Source organism: Chenopodium album, chromosome 27 (assembly GCF_948465745.1).
Source record: "Chenopodium album chromosome 27, dcCheAlbu1.1, whole genome shotgun sequence".
Classification (NCBI taxonomy): domain Eukaryota; kingdom Viridiplantae; phylum Streptophyta; class Magnoliopsida; order Caryophyllales; family Amaranthaceae; genus Chenopodium; species Chenopodium album.
Window position 1 is genome coordinate 26,010,461 of NC_137860.1, and position 22,635 is coordinate 26,033,095.

Sequence of the window (22,635 nt, forward strand, 5' to 3'; positions counted from 1 at the left end):
ATATTCAATCCCACTTAACAAAAATTAGCATAAACAAGTACCAAAGCGTACAATATGCCCAGCATGCGTGTGTTGCTCTCCAGCACCCGAAGGATCTTGCTGCAGTAGTTGTTGTGCTTCTTCAGTTGAATTCCATTCTCCCCCTGTTGCGCTTGTGGATACAAGAAAGAAGGAATAAATAGTTAAAGAAAAAAAAAAAGGTTTAATAATAATAATAAGGGTGGGACATGTGCATGGCATCGTATACTCTCTCCGTCCCAAATTGCTTGAAACGCTTTGACTCTTTGCACTATTTATTCACACATCTCAATTTGTTCATCTTTTTTAGCTTTAATTGAAAGTCCATCCATGTAGTCATGTAAGATGTTGTCAGGTCTATTTTAATGTAAATAACAAATTAAACAGATAAAATCCTAGGATCGAGTGGTGAATGAAGATTCAAAGTCAAGGCCACTAAGGATCGAGTGGTGAATGAAGATTCAAAGTCAAGGCCACTAAGGATCGAGTGGTGGATGAAGATTCAAAGTCAAGTCCATAGAAAAGTAGTGGCCTTGACTTTGAATCATAAGCATACAAGTCTATGGACCATGCTGATTGAGATTATATGTTTGTTCTCTATCATAAGCATTTTAACGTATAACACTTGTGTATAAGAGTAGATAAGAAATTCTTTAGTCCAAAAAAGTTGTTATTTCAAAAAAAAAAAAAAAAAAAAAAAAAAAAATGATGTGGGTTTGGGTTATGGCCTTTAAAATCATCAATAAACTTATACCATACTTGTTAATTTACAATCTTGGATTGATTAATTTCTCCTTGGCTGCTGATGGTGCTTCAAATTTGACTTCGTTAGCCGATGAAAGAGATGTTGCAGGTATAATTATTCTCCTAATCACTTGCTTATACATTTAATTAGTTATTATGAAGCTTAAAATTATTGGAAGTACTACCTAAATTCATATGCTTTCATATATATACTTCGCCGGTTCTCTTTTAAGTGTCGTTTTTCAAAGCACAATTTCAATCAGCATTAATATCTTTTAATACTAATACCGAAAATTATAATGTCGTACAATTTTTTTTTTATTTTGCCTTCATTAATGATAGTTGCTTATTATTTTTTTTTTAACTATTTAGATAGTATGCGGACAATTATACCCCTACAATATTTGTTTACATATTTTTTCCCTTTTTTAATGTAATCAACAACTCAAAAAGCTCCCGGACAAGGCTAGATATGGCGCGCGCGTTAGCCACCCTAGTAATATAAAAGTTAAAGTGTTGCATTTTCACCTTAAACTAGTGAGTACTTCGGGCGTTGTCTTGGGTTGCTATTGTTGTAGGCGTGTAATCGATAAATTTTTTAAAAGGCTTTTCAAAACTGCAATTGTTATTATCAAGTAATCAAACCAAAATAGAGATATTCTTTGAGTTTTTTTTTTTTTTTTTTTTTTTTTTTTTTTTTTTTTTTTTTTTAACTGAAACTTATGGTTTGCACTTATGATATTTTTATTTTTACCTATTACTAACATATAGTTGGCTTAAATGATATAAAAGACATCTATCTTTGTTATAAGAAGTTGAGGGATGTTAAGAGGATGTCGTGGCGCAATGAAAAAGGGACTATATGTCACATCGACATTTAAAACTAGTGAGTAGCCCGGGCATTGTCTCGGGTTGCTACTGTTGCAAACATGCAATCGATAAATTTTTTAAAGGCTTTTCTGCAGTTGTCTTTGTCAAACCAAAATTATATATATATATATATATATATATATATATATATATATATATATATATATATATATATATATATATATATATATATATATATATATATATGTTCTAAATTTTTTCAGCTTATGTTCTAAATTTTTTTCAATGTTCTAAATACGAAATTGTCAAAATTACAAAAATGCCATTACTAAAGGAGTGTTTTAGATGGTTAGATCAAGCCCGGGCATTACAACGTGCAAGGCATTCATCACTGGGTTTGGTTTTGGGGAGACACAAATGGGTGTCTACAGCCATGTTGAAGGAGAAATCGCAGCAAGAGAAGTAGGTGGGTTGTTTGAAGTAGCGGAAGATGATGAGAAAGGGTAGAGGTCCCCCATGCTATCACACCTCGTTAGAATGGTCCCCATAGTGAGATCCTTCACAGAAAAACCAAATGGGTCAAACTCAATAGACACAGAATTATCACTAGCAAATTTTCTAACAGAGATTAAATTTTTAATAATGTTAGGAGCATATAGGACATTGTTATTAAATTTTTAATAATGTTAGGAGCATATAGGACATTGTTAAGGGCAAAAGGTGGATGAGGGGGGGAGGTATGTGTGTTGCCATGACCTTTAACCGGAATACGGTTTCCATCGCCGACGAGAATAAAAGAAGGAGAGTTGGAATGGACTAGAGTAGAGAGAGTACCGGAGTCATGTGTGAGGTGAGACGTGGCGCCAGTGTCCATATACCAAGAAGCATCAGGAGGTTGCATATGCATGGTGGTGAAAGCATGACTCAATTCGGTGGGGCTCATAGGTGGGCCAGTGAACTGTTGCTGAGGCCCAGAAGAGAAATAGGCTTGAGGTGGTGAATTTCGTGGCCCAGAACCAAGGATGCCTTGACCTCTATTTTGCTGACCATTGAAAGAAGGGGCTGTTGGATATGGGCATGGAGGAGAAGCCCAATTTCCATTTTGTGGCCATTGCCTGATTATTGGGCCATTGTTGATTGGGCCATTGAGGTTGAGATGAGTATCCTTGCTGCCATTGTGGCTGATTAGTCCATTGTGGGGCTTGATTGGACCCATTACCAGAAGGTCTTCCCCCACGTCCACGCCCTTTACCCCCACGCCAAGGCTGTTTGTTTCGGCCACCGCGGCCGCCGCGACCACCACCGTTACCACCACGTGGTTGTTGTTCAGAAGACGGTTGGTTGGCCGGCGATTGGGTAGGAGTTGCGGAGGACGAGGTGAGTAAAGCTTGCTGAGTATGCTCCTCCTGTTTGTTTTTGCGAGTTTCCTCAAGTAATAATTGAGAACGGGCATTGTGAAAAGAAGGCAGAGGATCAGCTTGTTGTATCATAGTAGCAATTGTGTCATATTCACCCTTGGTTAAGCCCTTAACCAGTTGAAGGACCATCTTTTCTTCGGTGACAGGGGTGCCTACGTTGCTGAGTTGATCGGCAAGCATTTTAATCTGTTTACAGTATTTTGCTATATTCGAAAAATTCTCCAATCGAGTCCCGGAGAATTGTTCATCAAGATAAACAGCCCGCGTGTTTTTATTGTCCTGGAAAATTTCCTCCAACCTAGTCCATAATTCGAGAGCAGTAGCGCCGGGCTTCATGATCGTGTGAAGGAGATCACGAGAAATAGTGCTGTATATCCACTGCTTGACGATAGCGTCAAGGCGTTGCCAGGTTGCGGTGTCTATGTCAGATGGTGGAGTGGCATCCGCATCAATGTGATCGAGGACATTGTATGCGCACGCTTGAATATGGAAAAGCTCCACCCAAGACGCATATAGATCGTCTGTGTTATCAAGAACAAGAAGGATGAGGTCCTTGATGTTAGTCACGGTGAGAGCAGGGTGAAAAGAGGTCGGGGGAGGAGGCGGTGGTGGAGGTATCTGCTGGTTGTCATTCACCATGGTGACGATGGGAGAAGGCAAGAAAGGGAAAAAGAAAAGTCAGGAGACGAAAGGCAGCCAGGAAGATCAAAGGATTTAGAGAGAAATCCTTAATGGCTGTGATACCATGTTGGATTGTGTAATTCTCCTTGAGGGAGTCTTCTCATTAACCAAGTATATATAATACATGAGATACAACCCTAACACCATTAATGGCAATAATATAAATTACACAAAATATCTATACATAGATAGAAAAAGGAAATTCAGATTGCAGTTAGTACAGTTCTACTAATATACAATGCAAGGTGATTGAAAAGAATTCAAATGCATTAATAATTGAAAAATTATACCACCCTTCAAAAAACCATATTCAGATTAACCACCCATTTTTTCGTTTATTGTATTTAACCACCTACAAAAATGAAAAAAAAAATAAATATTTTGCCACCTCTTAATAGTTTTCGTTAAGTTTTACTGTTACAAAAATCATTGATTTTCATATCAAAATTTGTTGTGAAAATGTTTAGGAGGTTATTTAGGTCCTTCAAGATTTGAATTGAGGTCAAAACTAAGAAAAAAATGCCTTGTTTTGTGTGTGTCTGTAAACCGAGATATTTCTTAGCACACAAAACAAGGCATTTCTAATTCTAATTATATTGACCTCAAATCGGACCATAAAGAACAAAAGTTATCCCCAAAACTTTAATAGCAAGTTTTCGGCATGAAAATTGATGTTTTGAAAAAAAATGAAACTAAACTTTGTTTAGAGGCCATGAAATCCAATTTATTGTGTTATTATAGGAGATTAAATAAAACAAAAAAGCGGGTAGTTAAATCTAAATTTGGTGTCTTAAGGGGCGGTAAATAACAAAATTTAATTTCCATAATAAAATAATGGAGAGATGTAATTATGTTACCGAGTTTATTACAGTTTGGCTGATTACTAACTTGTTATGTGGAAAGTTATTGTTCTCTTTTTTCAGGATTTGGGTAGAAATTATGTTACGGATAGAGGATTTATCGTAATGATAAGTTCCTCCCTATATAAATGTTTGTAGCAAACAATATAATTTGTGGTGTTCTAAGCTTTTGATTGCATGGAGCGCTATTAATGGTTTGATTAATAGATTGCTATGTAAAGTGTATTTATTGAACTTAGTTATACATAAGCTAACGGGTTTCATTCGAATATAATTTTGAAGGTTTCATCAACATTGGCTGTGGAATGGTGGGAGGTCCACAACACTACGAAGACAATGGCTTATATTACACTTCAGATATAGGATTCATAAACACTGGAAAAAGCATGAATGTACAAAAGGAGTGCCAGTTAAGTCCTTGGTCAATTTATAATGCTGTTAGGAGTTTTCCAGATGGTAGTAGAAATTGTTACACTTTGAAGCCTTTGCAGGGAAAAAATTCTCATTACTTGATCAGAGCTCTTTTCAAATACGGAAATTACGATGGACTGAATAGATTCGCGCGGTTTGATTTGTATATTGGAGTTAATTTTTGGGTGACAGTACAACCTAACAGTTCAAAATACTCGTTCTTTCAAGAGATTATATATGCCCCCCCTGAAGATCTGATATATGTATGTTTAGTGAACACTGGATCAGGGACACCTTTTATTTCAGGTTTGGAGTTGAGGCCTCTGAACAATTCAATATACAAATCCACTACAGGGGCACTAATGCGTTATCAGCGCTTAACTGCTGGCTTATTATTCACTACAGATACACATTGGTATTATTCCAGGTATTTCCTTCATGCTAACTAGTAAGTAGTAACTATGCACATTATGTATATATTAACATACGGCATGATTAAATTGTAGGTAATAAATTAATGGTATGATACAAGGGGTGTATGTGAAATATGTCCTATACACAAGCTTAAAATCAATCAATCAATATATATATATTAAAACCCATGACAAAATATGCTATTTTGCCATGTGTCACCGATTTTGCCATTTAGCGCCACATCATATCAGCCCATAAATGATTGTAAAACTCCATGTATTAATGTTTACTTTAATTGAAAAACTCTTCATGTGCATAACACCCTATTTAAATTTCCCTTTGAATGTAACTCCTAAATAATTGCACAATAATAAAAATTGTAAGAAATTAAAAATTATTCCATTTTTTGTGCATTAATTCATAAAATTGTAATTATAGAATAAACGAGTTGATTTATATATACATATATTACAATTGTGATTATTTTGTGCATTATTAAGTACGTAGTGTATATATTGACATCAAATTTATGGATTTGATTTATCAATTTTTTTAACAATTGATTTATCATTTACCCTATATTTATTAATGCAAAAAAATTGTTTTTATAGTCAAATCAGCTCATACAAACAAAAAATTACTTAAACTATCACCTTTTTTTTTAAAAAATAATAATTATAAACCACTTAAACTCTTAGTGACAAACAAGCCAAAAAATATATATTTTGATTAAAGTAATAAATTTTATAATGATCCGGGGCATCACCCGGGCCAATAACTAGTTTTCTAGTTTAAAAATCTAAGTGATTCCTCCTACTGACAATTATTTCAAGAACGGAACCTCACTTGAATTATGACAGTTTATTAGTTATTACTTCAAGGTATCATGGCGCTCTTTACCTTAATCATGCATAGCCTTTAATATCACCAAGTTTTCGTAGTCTTAGTTTGATAGTCGTCCTTTTTTTAATCATTCTGATTATTGGGTACATGTCACAAATTAAGTCTTAAGCAAGTTATAATTACTACTTACTATATCCTTGGTCTCCAAGGCATAAAGACCCTTGGTCTCCAAGGTTATTATTCTTGCTCTCCAAGGTCAAGGCTTACATTTGTAGTATATATATCCATCATATTCACTGGCGGATCTACTAAGGAACCCGGGGTAAAAAATTTAGAAAAAAATTAATAAGTAATATAATTTGCAGCATATTCTTCAATAGTGCGCGTTGCTCTAGTGGTTAAAGTGGGTTTTGTCAATCTAGATTGTTGGGGGTTCGAGACCTACTCTTACCCTTCCCTTTTTGTTTTTATTTTCTATTGTTTTCAGAAGTCTATTGTTGCTCAATTAGATTTCCTACTTTCTTCCACATTTTATTTCCAATTAGATTGATTAAGATAAGATCTTTCAATTAATAATCAACAATAGGTAAAAAAAAAAAAAAAATCAACAATAATGTTGATATTGTAATTATACTCCATATTCATTTTCACGATTTTTTAAAAAGATACTAATCTCTCTATTTTTGTTTTTTTTAAAAAAAAATAAAAAAAAATAAAAAAATATATAGTTTTATTTCCGTTTCGTATTAGTTGTAACTTTGGAATATTTTATATCTCACAAATAAAACCCCAAAGTTGCAACTAATAAGAAACGGAGGTAGTATTAAATTTTGGTCGCCATTCACTTTTTATTTTACGGCTCTTTTTAAATTTATTAGATCTTGGCCATTCACCTTTACTTTTACATTTTATTCATCTTCACAATTTTTAAAAAGTTACTAATCTCTCTATTTTTTAAAAAACTTATGTAGTATTAAATTATTCACTTTTATTTTTATGTCTCTTTTTAAAATAATTAGATATTGGCCATTCACCTTTACTTTTACATTTTATTTATTTTCACATTTAAAAATGCTAATTGATCTCTTTATTTATTTTTTTTTTTTTTTATTCTGTAGTATTGAATTTTGGTTTTCATTCACTTTTATTTTTAAGTACGGCCACCCTTCCCACCACCGCGGCCGCGACCGGACCCGCCTCCACGACCACCGCCGCTGGCTGGCGATTGCTCGGCCGTGGATGAGGTGCCTTGTTGTGCGATGAACGAAGATGGAAGGGTGGTGTATGTTTTCACTATTACGCCGCGACTCCTCGAGGAGAAGCCGAGACCGAGCATTGTTGAAGGACGACAGGGGGTCTGTTTGGGCAATCATCGTCGCGACAGTATCATAGTCAGTTTTGTTGAGTCCGGCCACCATACGAAGGACTAACTTCTGATCGGAGATAGGTTGGTCGACATTCGCGAGTTGATCAGCAATACTTTTGAGTTGTTGGTAGAATGCAGTGACGTTTTGGAAGCCGTCAAGGTGAATTGCATTCAATTGAGTTTCAAGATACACTGCTCTCGTACTTTTGTTATCTTGAAAGATGTCCTTGATACGATCCCAAGTTTCTTGAGTCGTAGACTTTCTACCAAGAATAGTTTCAAGAAGGTCCTTTCATATTGTGCCATAGATCCATTGCTTTACGATAGCGTCAAGGCGTTTCCACAAGGTGTCAGAAATATAGGCAGGGCGTGGAGTTTCGGAGTCAATGTGGTCTAAGACATCATAGGCACAAACATGATTCTCAAATAATTCGACCCAGTTCGAGTATTGAACTTTCTCATAATCGAGGGTAAGGGGGATTGAATTTTTGATGTTCGTGACGGTGAGTGCGGGGTGGAACTCAGGGGAAGAAGGTGGAGGAGGTGGCGGAGGTGGCGTGTCGCCATCCTTAGCCATTGTTGCGGGTTATTGACAGAGTCAGGGGAAAGCGGAAGCAAGAGTTAAGGTAATTAATCTTTATTTCGTTGGAAAAAAAAATTAATTAGGATCGAAAAACCTGAAGCTGTGATATCATGTTAGATTTCGGGAAAACTCCTCCGATTGGAGTGTGTACCATTGAATAATATATATAGTGTTACAACGCTAGTCCTAATCTTGTTAGGAAATCTAGTCTGATAAGAATACAAACTATATCACAATAATATACAAATATATCCTAATTGTGTGACAAATATTATTGTAAACTCTAATATCTACCGGTCTCATTTTAAATTTATTATATACTTGTACAATTTTTGACATCAAGATTAATAGTTACAAGGTGCATGAAAGTAATTCATGTCACATAAGGAGTAATTTTGAATTTTATCATTGCAAATTATTTGTGCAAGCTAAGTAAAAATAAAAAAAAAGACGAATTTTTTTAGTTGTCTAGTGCTACCCCTGGTTAGAATTCCTGGATCCGCCACTGATCATATTCCTCATATTTTAAGGACATGACACAAGACACACAACTACTAGCTCATTAGTGAGTTTCTTAGCTCTCTTTAAGAATTAGATCCAATATAATCTAGAGAGTCATACCATACTCTTGTACCCTTCGGGGTTGCACTCTCATACCCTTTTTCATGTATTGGATAATTAGTACTCGTTGTTGGTGGGTTGTTTACTTCATTTGAGGGTTTTTTCCACGTTAAACTTGTGTGTCTCTTATTACTCTTCTTGTCCATCTTTTATCTATTTCTTTCTCTATATCATTTTGTGCTTCCGCTTGCGCTCTTAAATCCTAACACTAATAACTTATGATATCTCTGTGTGGAAATTTCAGCATCAAAGATGATCCGTATGATCGACAATGGGCTCCTTTTAATAAGTCATGGGCATCTTGGGACTCATTGAGCTCTAATGAATCCATGAATTCCTCATTCACAGACGCTTATAAATTGCCACCTTCAATTTTAAAGCCAGCAGCCATACCTGAGCATGGTGGTGGTTCCCTATTTTTTAATTGGAATAATTATTATTCATTAACTGGTTCATACCAAGTTTACTGGCACTTTAATGAAATTCAGAAGCTGGGAATCAATGATTCAAGAGAATTTACAATATCTATGTCTGGAATTTTTGAATCAGAAAAGATTAGTCCTGAATTTGGACGGCCATTAACTGTTGTTTCTCCGGTTATACAAATTAATGGATCTCAACTAAATTTTACTATTACGAGGACTTCAAAGTCTACACTCCCTCCCATTCTAAATGCGCTGGAAGTATACAAACTTCTGGACCTCTCTGCATCAGCGACATACCAAAATGATGGTACAGTAAAAATTTAATTACTACGTATAACTACTTGCATTTATGTCACACTAAGGCGACTAAGCCATTTCTAGATATATGTTGAAGAAAAATACTTACAGAGGTAAATCTGAACCCTTTCTCCTGAAAAAAAAAAAAAAAAAAAAAAAAAGAGGGGGGCTACCATCAGGTGATTGATCTGGTAACTGATCTGATCAAATGTTTAGTAGAGAAATTGTATTTAATTTCTATTTAACTATTAATAGATAGGTTGGTTGTTTTTTCCTTAATAGTATACGTATGAAAAAACATTAGTTTGATATTTATGTTATCCGATCTCTGCATGTGTTTATTCCCTAACTAGTTATTTTCTGCTTCTGTTATACCAGTGGATGCTATTCTGAATATGAAGATGCATTACACTGTGCCAAAAGACTGGCAAGGAGATCCTTGTCTTCCCAATGCTCCGTGGGATGGTTTAAATTGCAGCAATAGTGTTGACCCCCCACGAATAATTTCTTTGTAAGTCTAAATTTTACTACCTTTGTTTTATAATAATTACAACAGTTTTGAGTTTAGCATCATATATCATATAACTAATATATAAAGTTAAACTTTTTAGCTAGACGACAAGATAACAACACTTAGCGTTCTATCTTTTCGCCAAGTGTCGCGCCGCGTAGGAAACAATAACTAATTATAATGTGACATGTTGGATTTATTTTTTTATTTTTTTATTTTTGTGTAGAATATGATAAAAAAGTTGTTTTTAGAGATTTATTTAACATGAAATTTGAATAGATTTAGTTGAATAAAAAGTTATTTTACACGATAAAACTTTGATTTAGAATTTTATTTCCAATACAATAAGAAAAAAAATAAAAAAAATCAAATAGACCTGTTATTATATATAATCGTTCTCTAAACTCTTAACATGCAACTAACCTTTCCCTAGATATTCAGAGAAAATGAAAAGAGATCACAACCTTTAGACAATAGTTCTTTTTTGTTGTACTATTTCTTTTAATTTTTTTTTGATTGTCAAGTGATTATTAATCTATAAAATATACATAAACTGACATTATCAAGTGATTAATCCACGAGTAGAATAACATACTCCCTTCATTATTCCTGGTATTTCAACTCACTTTGCATTTACGCGGTCTCCAACGAATATCTTTGATCATAAATATCTTCGGCTATGTATAAGTAAAATTTATAAAAATTTGATATTTGAAAATTTTATAATAATGAGAATCTAATAGGATCTCTTATACTAATTTATTTCTATTGTATAAATCATAAAATGTGGTTTAAGGTTTTTTTTTTTAATTTTTTTATTTTGACCAGATGAATAGTAAGTGAGTCGAACTTTCAGGAACAGAGGTAGTATATATTTAAATAAAAAGTTTTAATTTAAAATTCAATAAACAACCCGGGCATCGCACGAGGCACAAAACTAGTTATTTACATAAAGTTTGTCTAAAGCTACTTATATGTTCACTTTTTTTGTGAAAAAGGACCTTATATGTTCAAAGTGGTGAAAAAAGTCCTTATAAGTTACTTTTGTTGTGAGGAGGGACCTTGACATCGATATATGCCCGACGACTTCACTTTTCCGGCATTGACTATAATGTGACATGCACGTGATATTTAAAAAATGTCTTTTCATTCTTTTTTCTTATGATTTTGAGGAAAGCGAAGGGATTTTGAGAGAAAATTTTGGAAAAAGAAAGGAGAGAATGTGAAAACGTGGGTAAAAAATGAAAGAAAGGGCGTTTTTAAAGCATCACGTGCCAAGTGCGTGATGGTCAACACCGAATAAAGTAAAATCAATGGCCATACTTCGACGTCGAGGTCCCTCCTCACAACAAAAGTAACTTATAAGGACTCTTTTTCACTACTTTGAACATATAAAGTCCTTCGCAAATAAGTGAACATATAAGTACCTTTCTTACAAATTTTCCTATTGTTTACTAATGTATGAAAAAATAAGTTGCGAGATAAATATTTTCATAATATATGATTAACCTTTTGTACTTTTTAATAATACTATATAAATACGAAGAACATTATTAGTCAAAATTGTGTAAAGACATGCGTGTCAAACAAAGTGTTGTAATTATTTTGAAATGGAGGGAATACTATTTTTGAATCAATATATACACACAATTTTGTTTATTGAATTGACACAAATTACAGGAATTTGGCTCTCAGCGGTTTGACTGGAGATATACCTCATTCATTGTCCGCACTAACATCTTTAGTCTACTTGTGAGTATATACGACTTCTTTACACTTGAGATTTATTAGAAGCAGAAAATAAATACTGCATGATACTTCGTATATGATTTGCTATGTTATGTAACGAATTAAACAAAGTTGCATATTTTTTTAGGGATCCTCCTTCAATTTCCTCCAATCTCATGCCAAATGTTAGGCTGCCAAATGTTAAGCCAAGCTAACTACTACTAGAATTTTCTACTGGGAATTAAGGGAACATCAGCTTGTGATCAGGCCATATAAGTGTGATTAATATTTGCAACACATTACTTCAGATACTAATGTTATATATTCTTGTGCACCATTGATATGATATCCCCGAAAGCTTATACTGGTGGTTAATTATTTAAAGGAAATTCCCTGTTTCTCATGGTGAGAAACAAAATTTGTTTCTCATGATGGTATTTTCGTAAAAAGTTGTTGATTTATTCACAAAAATGCCCCCATGAGAAACGAATTCGTTTCTCACGGTGAGAAACTGGGGCTTCCTCTTTATTTAAATGCACAATGTTACATAATATAACTCATTGTTTACTTTCTTAGTACTCATATTCTATGGTAACTCTTGGTCATTGTGTTTGCATTTCATTCAGGAATCTTTCACATAATAGCTTGACAGGGGTCATACCTGATTTTCTGGCTGAGTTACCATCTCTGCGCACAATGTAAGTTCTTAAAAAGATGAATATTGAATTGAAGTTGCTCTGTGAATGTAAGATATGTAGTTAATCTGTTTACTCCAATTATATCAGAGATTTATCAAGTAACAATCTTGTTGGCCGAGTTCCAAAAGCACTCAGCAAAAAGATAGAGGATGGCTCATTAAATTTGAGGTTAGGTGTATTTCTAAGCTACATGTAAATTAGTAATGTATTAATCTGATCTATAAATCGTAACTCTTGACACTTAGTAGTTTGAGAGATTTAATAACAATTTAATTTTGGATTTTTTTTTGTCAAAAACTACATAACCCAAAATTTGTGAGAAACTACCTACAAAAAATGTTGTATGAAACTACCTATTATAGGTAAAATGTTGTAAAACACTATCTTTGGCTGGATTTCTACCGTTGACCTAATTTTTCAACGTCGACCCACCAAAAAAATCCGATCCCAAAGGCCAAAACCACCCGCTATCATCCCCAAAACCAACCCCAATCCACTTGAAGTTGTCTCCACCAAGCTGAAACCACCCTCCAACCCTTAAGTGGGCGGTTTTCGAGATGTTTTGTGGTGGGTCAACGCTGAAAAAATTGGTTAACAGTGGAATTCACACTAGAGGTAATCCTTTACATCATTTTACTTTTTATTAGGTAGTTTCTTATTAACTTTTTTTATATATTAAGTAGTTTCTTACAAAATTTGGGTTTTATTAAGTAGTGTACAAACCCTTGAGGCACAACTTTTCAGAAGTACCTAACTATTGTTCCCCTTCAAATCTCCATTTCGTTCTAGTTTGGAGGGAAATGCAGGTCTTTGTTCATCAAACTCATGCAAGAAGAAGAATTCAAAGAAGATCGCCGTTATTTTAGTTGCAGTATCTCTTATTTTCATCTTCGTTGCTATAGGAGTATTCTACAAATATAAACAAAAGAAACAAGGTATATATCCATTTTTTTTTATTTTTATTTTAACTTTACAGTATTTTGAACTTTAACGAGGATGACGTGTCTCCAATGTAGACGTCACATAGGCTTGTTGGTTCTTATAGCCTGAGCCTAACACTTATATCCTCAAATTTTGTAGTAGTACCAGCAATTTATATTCAATAGCTAGTACGATACTTCACAACATGACCATAAAGCTTGGACCCTCTTAAATTAAGATTACTAATGCGGTAATGCCTATATAAGCTATACCCCCTCTGATCCATTGGATTGGCGATGCCCCGGGTCATTAAATTTTTTCTTGTAAATTATATGTTATATATATTAATATTTGTCTCAAAAGGTAACATGAAATATTTTATAGCTTGGTGGTAAGATGCTCAAATTTAGAATTAGAGATTGCATCTTCAAATCTTAGAGAGAACATTTTTTTTTTTTTTAATATAATTGCATGACATGCAATGAAAAATATATGGAAGGTAGAGCCACGTGGCGTTGAGTGGGTGACATGGCGTAATAAGAAATTGAGTAGATGATGTTGCGTAATGAAGGGGGCTGCGTGGCACATACACTTTGTTAGGATCGCCTTTTAATAAATTAGTATAGATAAGTAAAATTGATGAGAGTTATAAAATTAGTGGGACCAATGTATTGTATGTGAAGGTAAAGTCATGGTCATCCCTTACGCCATTTATGGAATTATGAGTCACACTCAATTGAACATCTAAAAGGCAATGTTGTAACTTGTAAGAGTGTCTCATGCATTATTATATGGGCGAGGTTAGGTTGCTTATTGAGCGGTTGAGCCCGAGCCCCCCATCCTTCTTGCCTTCTCTAGCTAGTCGTAAACCATATATATTAGGTGTTGTGTGGTGATGTGACCTCTATTATGTCATGTTACGATGGATTTTCAAAATTGATGAAGTGCGCACAATTAGTTGAGAGAATAAGGTGTAAGAAATTAACATTGTGCCTTTCCATCACTAGGTGTTACAACTAGAAATGTTGTAAGATCATCAATACAGTCGGAGAGTCGGGCTTTTTCATACTCTGAAGTGCTGAAAATGACCAATAATTTCCAAAAAGTCATTGGCAAAGGAGGATCTGGAATAGTTTATCATGGCTGCTTACAGGATAGTACTCCCGTGGCTGTTAAAATGTTAACCCCGACCTCAAAACTTAGTTTGAAGTTGTTTCGCACTGAGGTAAGATATTTGTAATTGATTCATTATTATTACTACGTATTAATTTTTGTAACTACTTTTGGTTGTGTCCACTATCCTGTAGTAACATTCAACTTTGGTTTTTGAGTTACAGGCTCAACTCTTAACAAGAGTTCATCACAGAAACCTTGTTTCACTCATAGGTTATTATGAGGAAGGGACAACCATGGCACTCATTTACGAACATGTAACTAATGGTAACCTACACCAACATTTATCAGGTAAATGCTATTAGTTTATTGTTGTGTAACTTGTGTTTGGGTTTATAAATTCACACTAATGATACTTTTATATGTGGCACATCCGCTATATATGAACTTTTATTTTCTCTCCTCTATTTGGAAAGAATACACATGCATAGATACTAATCTGGGATGCTCACAAAAAAACTGACACATTTCTTTCATTGAATAATTGAGTTAAGATAAGATTTCCAAATTTTAAACATGGCACGTTGACAACTATTTATACTATCAATTATAAAATATTTTGTAGTAAATCTTATAAATCCCTAATTGTAAGATGTTGGGATAATGTGACAAATATAGACGGGAAGGAGAGGTTATAAGCTAGGTATTTTAATTTCTACTTTTCTAATTTGCATGTAGTATATATGAGTATATTTGCCATGGAGAATAAATTCTATTTGCCCGCAGAGAAAAATGGCAAGGTCTTATCCTGGAAACAACGACTACAAATTGCTATAGATGCTGCACAAGGTCAGTCATGTGACCAGTCCAATGTCTATAATTTACTTTTAATTTTTATGGTCTTAACTTAATGAGATCTATTCAAATCATCCTTATAATACACTTTAAGACACTACACACAATATGATGTTGAATGTAAATTTTATTGTAGGATTGGAGTATTTGCACAATGGCTGTAAACCTCCTATAGTCCACAGAGACATGAAAACTTCCAATATTCTCTTAGACGAAAATTTGAACGCCAAGATTTCAGATTTTGGCATATCTCGAACGTTTTCTAGTGAGAATACTGAGGATGGTTTGTCTACTGATGTAGTAGGCACACATGGTTACGTTGATCCAGAGTAAGTTCTTATACTTCCTCAGTTCCGAATTTCAACAAGAACTCATGGTCTACTTGTTAGTTTAAGAGTAGGGATATAAGATAGATCTTTGTTTTAATTTATTTCATTTTTATTTTATTTATCTATTTTTTACATTAAATTTGTTTTGCAGATATTATAGTACAAGAAGGCCAAATAAGAAGAGCGATGTGTTTAGTTTTGGGGTTGTTTTATTGGAGCTCATCACAGGCAAACCTTCAATAATAAAATGTAGTGCCCAACCTATTCACATAATAGCTTGGACTGTTCCTAAGCTTGAGAGTGGAGATATTCATGAAATTGTCGATAAGAAATTGGAAGGACATTTCACTACCAACTCTGCATGGAAAGCCTTAGAGATCGCTATGATGTGTGTACCATCTACTGCAATTCAAAGGCCTAGCATGAACCAAGTGTTGGTTGATCTGAATGATTGTTTAGCCATCGAAATGTCCCAAGGAAGAACTAGAGAGATAGATAACCATGGACATGGCTACCCTAGTATTGACACTGACCATGACAATGCCATTGCTGATACATCGATTGAAATGGGTCCAACTGCAAGGTAAAAACCAAAAATTACGCTGGAATATCACTTTGATCTTTAGAATGGAATAATTATTCTTGTATTGAAACATACTATCATTATCCTTGTACAGTTGTACTACTATATACTTGTATATTTTTGTAGTACTATGTTTCACCTTCTCATACTCGTTGAATCTCAACCCTATATATTATTTTTGAACCGTTTGTCTATATTTTATGGAAAATTTGACAATTACCAGCTTCTATTATGTCCATTTTAGCAATTAATATATTCTTTTTTTTTTTTTTTTTTTTGAAAATTACCACCTTCTACTTTCAAAAACATCAAAAGTTACCACCTTCTTGCCTCCCAACTACCACATGCCGTCATTCTTGGCCTACCCTTTCCTTCTCTCCCATTTCTCATTCCTAACTCGATTCCCATTTCCCCTTTCACTTTTTTCCCCCAAAAAATCAGAAACACTTCAATTCACTCCTCCAAATCAAAATTGACGAACAATTATTGGTGGTTTGGGGGGAAAAAGTGAAAGGTAATAGGGAGGGAAATAGGGTTAGGAAATAGAAATGGGAGGGAAGGTAAAGGGTGGGCCCAAGATAAGATCATGTAGTAGTTAGAAGATAAGAAGGTGGTAATTTTTTATTTTTTATTTAAAGAAAAGGTGGTAATTTTCAAACAAAAAAAAAAAATCGAAGCTGGTAATTGCTAAAATGGACATAATAGAAGGTGGTAATTGTCAAAATTTCCACATACTATTAATGAAATTAAATCTCTTTATTTCCTTGTCAAAAATATACTTCATCCGTTCTATTATTATTGCAACAATGGACTTTTTACACTATTCATTACTCATGTTTGACCATATATTTTGATTTATACGTTAAGCAAAATATAATCACGTGTGATCTTGTTGGATTCTTCTCAGTTTAGGATGTTGCATGTTTTTTTTTTCTTTAATATAAATTTACTACTCCTAGTGGATAGGTAAATGGAATATTGAGAGTTTTGAGACAAGTTAGGCCGATTATCCAAGGCTGTAACTCAACAACCGGACAAAATCATTAGAAATTTCTGACTGTCCGTTAAAACCATCGGTAAAATTATCACTCTTAACCACCCTCTTGTCTAGTATAGCAGATGGCTTAGGCAACACTAGCTGTTTCTTGCAGACCTTGAAACCATGGCATCATTTTTCTCCCTCATCAATATACACAACATATTTTCTACATTTTACTATCTACGTACACAACATATTTTCTACATTTTACATACGCAAATTCTTAGACATAAGTTTTTGGTTGAGTTAATTCTCTAACAGATTGTATTAAGATTTAAGATCATGTAGAGAAACTTCTTCATGACAACTTACCTCTTAAGAAACTGAGTCTTCGACTGCATATAAACTATATCGCAAAGCAAGGTGCAGTTATTGATTATTTTGACTAACAGTAATAACTAGTAAGATTAATTAAGATTGACAGATACCTATCATGCATGCTAGTTACTTGTTTGCCTGTTTTGAGTCATTCGATCGTAGTGATGACTGATGATAAAATATTGTACTGTAGGTTTGGACTATATACGTAATGGGTGTAAACCTCCTATAGTAAACAGAGACATGAAAACTTCCAATATTCTATTGGACAAGAACTTGAATGCCAAGATTTCAGATTTCGGCATCTCCAAAAGTTTCTCTATTGAAAGTACTGAGAGTGGTCTGAATACTAACGTTATGGGAACACATGGCTATGTTGATCCAGAGTAAGTTTACAATTCTCATACTTGATTTCAATTGTTCAGTGGATCATTTGAATGCTATCTTCTTTCTAATTAGTTAATGGTCTTAACTGTACTATGAATCCGTCCTCTTCCTTCCTAATTGAAACAAACAATAATCACGGGAACTTTAAAGCATGTGGTAAACCTTAACTTTCATAAGGAATGCAATACTAGTCCTAAATATGAGTGAATATCATAATGTCTTGTGTTTAGATCTGCTTATTGGGCAGGGTCGATCGCAGGTCAGGTTAAAGAGGGGTCACATTAATTGAAAATTTTACACTACACCCCGGTGTAGCTTCTGCTACCTACACCCCCCCTCCCCAAGTGACGTCATTTTGAACATATAATATTTCAAAACTGGACATATTTTATTAATAGTTGTAAATGAACATACAATTATTTATAATTGAACATTTAATTAAGGAGCATTATTATAAATGAAAAATGTATAAAATTTATAATTTTGTACTTGTTATTGAAAATTTTTGAAGGTAGCACACACTCCTTATTGTAATTGTAAGAATCATTTCCATGAAAACTACAATATAGCACACACTCTTATTGAAATTGCTAATTAAATTTGTTAAAAATAACTAATTCATGATATAATTGGGTGCTTTAATTAGTAGTATAAAAATGAACTTTTAAGTGTATGCACATATTCATTTTAAAATTAATGCATTTACTTGTTGATCATGAATAAGGACGAAAATGAACATCTATCAATACGTAAATTAACATTTATACATAATGAAAATGAACATTTATCAATACGTAAATTAACATTTATCATCTATTAAAATGTGAATGACGTTATACTAACATATAAATGAACATTCATAAAAATAAAATAGACTTTGAGAAAGCTTATGATAGGCTGAGGTGGGATTTTATCCGGGATACTCTGTATGAGATTCGATTCCCTCCCCTCCTGATTGATCTTATCATGGAGTGTATCACCACTTCTTCTCTGCGGGTGCTTTGGAATGGTGAGCCTTCACAAGCTTTTAAACCGGGTCGTGGAATTCGACAAGGGGATCCTTTGTCTCCTTATATTTTTGTTTTATGCATGGAGAGGTTGAATCAGATTATTGAGGAGTCAATCATTCAGAATTTATGGAAACCTATCTATGCTAGTAGAAATGGGCCGAAGCTCTCAAATTTGTGTTTTGCTGATGACATCATTTTATTTGCGGAAGCAACAGTTGAGCAAGCAACGGTGGTCCAAGAATGTTTGGCCCGTTTTTGTAGTGCCTCCGGGCAGAAGGTAAGCTACCCCAAATCTCGTACATATTTTTCTCAGAATATGCGTACGGAAGATATTATTCCTATCTGTCATGCCTTGGGTATTGATGAAACTGAAGACTTGGGTACCTACCTTGGGATGCCTACTCTAACAAGTAGGGTAACCCGGGATACCTTTGCATATTTATGTGAGAAAATAGATCGGAGACTTGCAGGGTGGAAGTCTAAATATGTGTCTCTAGCGGGTAGAATCACCTTGGCTAAATCTACTTTAACCACTATGAGCTCGTATGCAATGCAAACGGCTAAAATTCCCAGGTCAATCTGTGATGAAATTGATAAGAAGACTAGGAGATTTATATGGGGAGGGGATGAAGAGCATCGTAAAATTCATCTCATTTCTTGGGACTGTCTCCAAAAACCCAAAGAACAAGGGGGTTTAGGTCTTAGATCCGCAAGACAACTCAATGCGGCTTTCCTCACTAAGCTAGGATGGAGGGTTTTAACTGAGCCGAATGCACCTTGGGCACGCGTTCTAAGAGCAAAATATTGTAAAGGTCGATGTGATATTGACATGTTTGAGGCTAAAACAAATATGTCAAATGTGTGGAAGGGCATTTCGGAGAATGCGAAATATATTAGTGAGGGGTCGAGGGTGGCTGTGAATAATGGTGCTACTACACTCTTTTGGGATCACAATTGGGCAATGCCAAGCCCCCTAAGAGCTGCTGCAATTGTAGATATCCCTGAGCATCTTGATGGTGCTACGGTGGAAGAAATGTGGGATGTTGAGAATGGGTGGAAGTGGGAGTCTTTTGCAGATCTGTTACCAGCAAATGTTCTGCGTCTCATTGAAGCACATGCTCTCAGGAATGATCCAACAGTGGGTGACTTACTGTATTGGGGAAGTGGTGTTAAAGGCAAGTTCACGATCAAATCAGCAATGCAAATTATCAAGAAGGATGATGACATAGGTGATGATGGATCGTGGAAACTCATATGGAAATTGAAAGTTCAGCAACGAGCAAAAGTGTTTCTTTGGTTAGCAATGCACGACAGAATAATGACACAAGCTAATCGAGTTAAACGCAACTTAACTAATAGTCCCTGGTGCTTGAATTGCCATAATCATGAGGAGACCACACTTCATGCCTTGCGTGATTGCAGTGCTGCTCGTGAAGTGTGGAGACAGGTTGTTGGTCCTGCTGCTGCCCCGAGCTTCTTCAATGGGAATTTACAGCAATGGATAGAAAGGAATATTAAAATTCAGAGCCGCAGTGATTTATCCCCTGAAATTTGGCCAACTTATTTCACAATTACTATATGGTGGATATGGAAGTGGCGAAACAATGTGGTATTTAATCGAACCTAGGAGACTCCAATTGATATTAATCAATTTTTGATTGCTAGATTTGAAGAGGTATGGCACATTCTTGGGGATGATATGCATAGCAATACGAGGGAGAATAATGCACGTTCAGAAGCTTGTATTAAATGGATAGCACCACCTGTGGGTTGGCTAGCTTTAAATACGGATGGAGCTGCAAGAGGAGCACCAGGACCAGCAGGTGGGGGTGGGCTAATTCGTGATTCGACTGGGAAAATGTTGTTTGCTTTCTCAATGAAATTAGGAGATTGTAATGCTTTCATGGCTGAACTGAAAGCAATCGAACATGGTTTGGAGTTAGCTAAGCGTATGAGGGCAGTCAGAATCCAAGTTCAATTGGATAGTCAGGTAGTAGTGGATGCGTTGAATAATGAGGATAGTCACCAAGGCTAAGGGGTACATATAATAAGAAGATGCAAGCAGCTTATTGAGGATTCCAACTGGCACGTGCAAGTAAGGCATATTTATCGTGAAGCTAATAGGGAAGCGGATTGGTTAGCCAACCAGAGTGTCGTCCAGAACAACAGTACAGAGTTGATTCAATTCCCGCCTACTGAGTTAGGCCGTATTCTGCATGATGACATCGTTGGGGTGGCTTTGCCACGTTTAATTTTTGCTTAGTTTGTTTTTTTAGTTTGTTTACTTTCCCGGGGCCTAGCCCCTCGTTTGCATCAAAAAAAAATAAAAATAAAATAAATTAAAGAAATAATAATAATAAAAAAATAACTACGAACTATAATCTTTGTTTCTCTTCTCTGAAACGATTTCCTTCGCTCTGCAAACAAAATTGAAGAATGTACAGATATAATTTATTAGTTCTTCAATAAAAATTGCTAAGATTATAGTATAATACTTACATTGATTTACATTACTATATATGTAAATGAACATTATGAATTTCATATATGATCAAAAGATTTCATAGTATGCATAAGTTAGTTTCTCAACTCACATGAATGAATATTTATGCATTTCATAAATGTGCATAACGTATCATAAAAATGAACATTTTTTATTTTAGCATATAAGGTCAAATATAAACTCAAATAGATTCAAATATGCAAATGAACATTTATAATTCAGTATATGTTCATATATTACCTCGGAATTGTAGAAATGTTAACATCTATACCATAAGTTTTAATATCTTTTAAAAGTTTTTTATCTACAATTGGAGATTTTTACAATGACTATGTAGTAATATATAAATAAATATTTGTATTAATCATTTATTAACACGTGAATGATTGTATACTAATATATAAATGAACATTTATCAAAATGAAAATGAACAGTTATAAAAAATAAAAAAAAAAATTCAAAAAAAAAAAAAACCACTACGAACTAATTTAATTAATGCTTACTTTTCTTCAGATTTTTTTTTTGATGTTTTCTCTAAAGCTATTTCCTTCATACTACAATAAAAAAAAATGAAATACTTCATACTCAAAATTCAGAATGTACTTGTTCAAATTACTAGTTTTAAAACTAAAAATAGTAAATGTTCCCGTAACACAATTGCAACAATAAATTATAAAAATTAGGGTTTATACTCTTTTTCGAATTAAATATGAACAAAATCACTTACTCCTTTGAATTTCGACCTTGATTTGTTGAATTATGTAGCAGTTGAACAACTTTTTTGGATAATTTGTCGCAAATTTTGTTGAAAATGGATTAGAAAATGCTGAAAATGGGTGTAGAGAGAGAAAATGCAGAAAATGGGTGAGGAGAGAGAAAGTGAAAAAAGATAAATGGTGGTTTGATTTTTACTCTACAATTGTAGAAAGTGGGTATATGAGGGAGATTGTTAAACGTTTAGAGGGGGGTGTAGGGTGTGGTACCTACACTAGGGTCTAGTGTATACCTATTACACATTTTATAGGGTTAATGTGGGTCACTTGTTAATAGCGAGTTGATATTGGGCGGGCCAACAAAATATCAATTAAAATAAATATTTAACAAAGCCATTATTAAGTATTTATTAAT

At 34.2% G+C, this 22,635-nt stretch overlaps 1 protein-coding gene across 1 annotated transcript; it reads left to right on the plus strand.

Moving 5' to 3' along the window:
- Window positions 1-634: 634 nt before the first annotated feature.
- Window positions 635-16,433, plus strand: LOC145620307 (putative LRR receptor-like serine/threonine-protein kinase At1g05700). Its single transcript, XM_081674951.1, has 13 exons — window positions 635-871; window positions 4,835-5,390; window positions 9,035-9,522; window positions 9,891-10,023; window positions 11,704-11,775; window positions 12,378-12,449; window positions 12,537-12,617; window positions 13,239-13,384; window positions 14,378-14,595; window positions 14,708-14,834; window positions 15,270-15,332; window positions 15,475-15,667; window positions 15,819-16,433. Exons 1-13 carry the CDS (start codon window positions 724-726, stop codon window positions 16,252-16,254), a joined length of 2,733 nt encoding a protein of 910 aa, XP_081531077.1. The 5' UTR covers window positions 635-723; the 3' UTR covers window positions 16,255-16,433.
- Window positions 16,434-22,635: the final 6,202 nt, after the last annotated feature.

Excerpts from the sequence above, each read along its gene's own strand:
- LOC145620307 (XM_081674951.1), top strand. The coding sequence starts at position 724 with ATGATGTGGGTTTGGGTTATGGCCTTTAAAATCATCAATAAACTTATA. Across the intron at positions 13,385-14,377 it reads ATATAAACAAAAGAAACAAG|GTGTTACAACTAGAAATGTT; the intron begins GTATATATCCAT and ends TTCCATCACTAG. Across the intron at positions 14,835-15,269 it reads CCTACACCAACATTTATCAG|AGAAAAATGGCAAGGTCTTA; the intron begins GTAAATGCTATT and ends ATTTGCCCGCAG.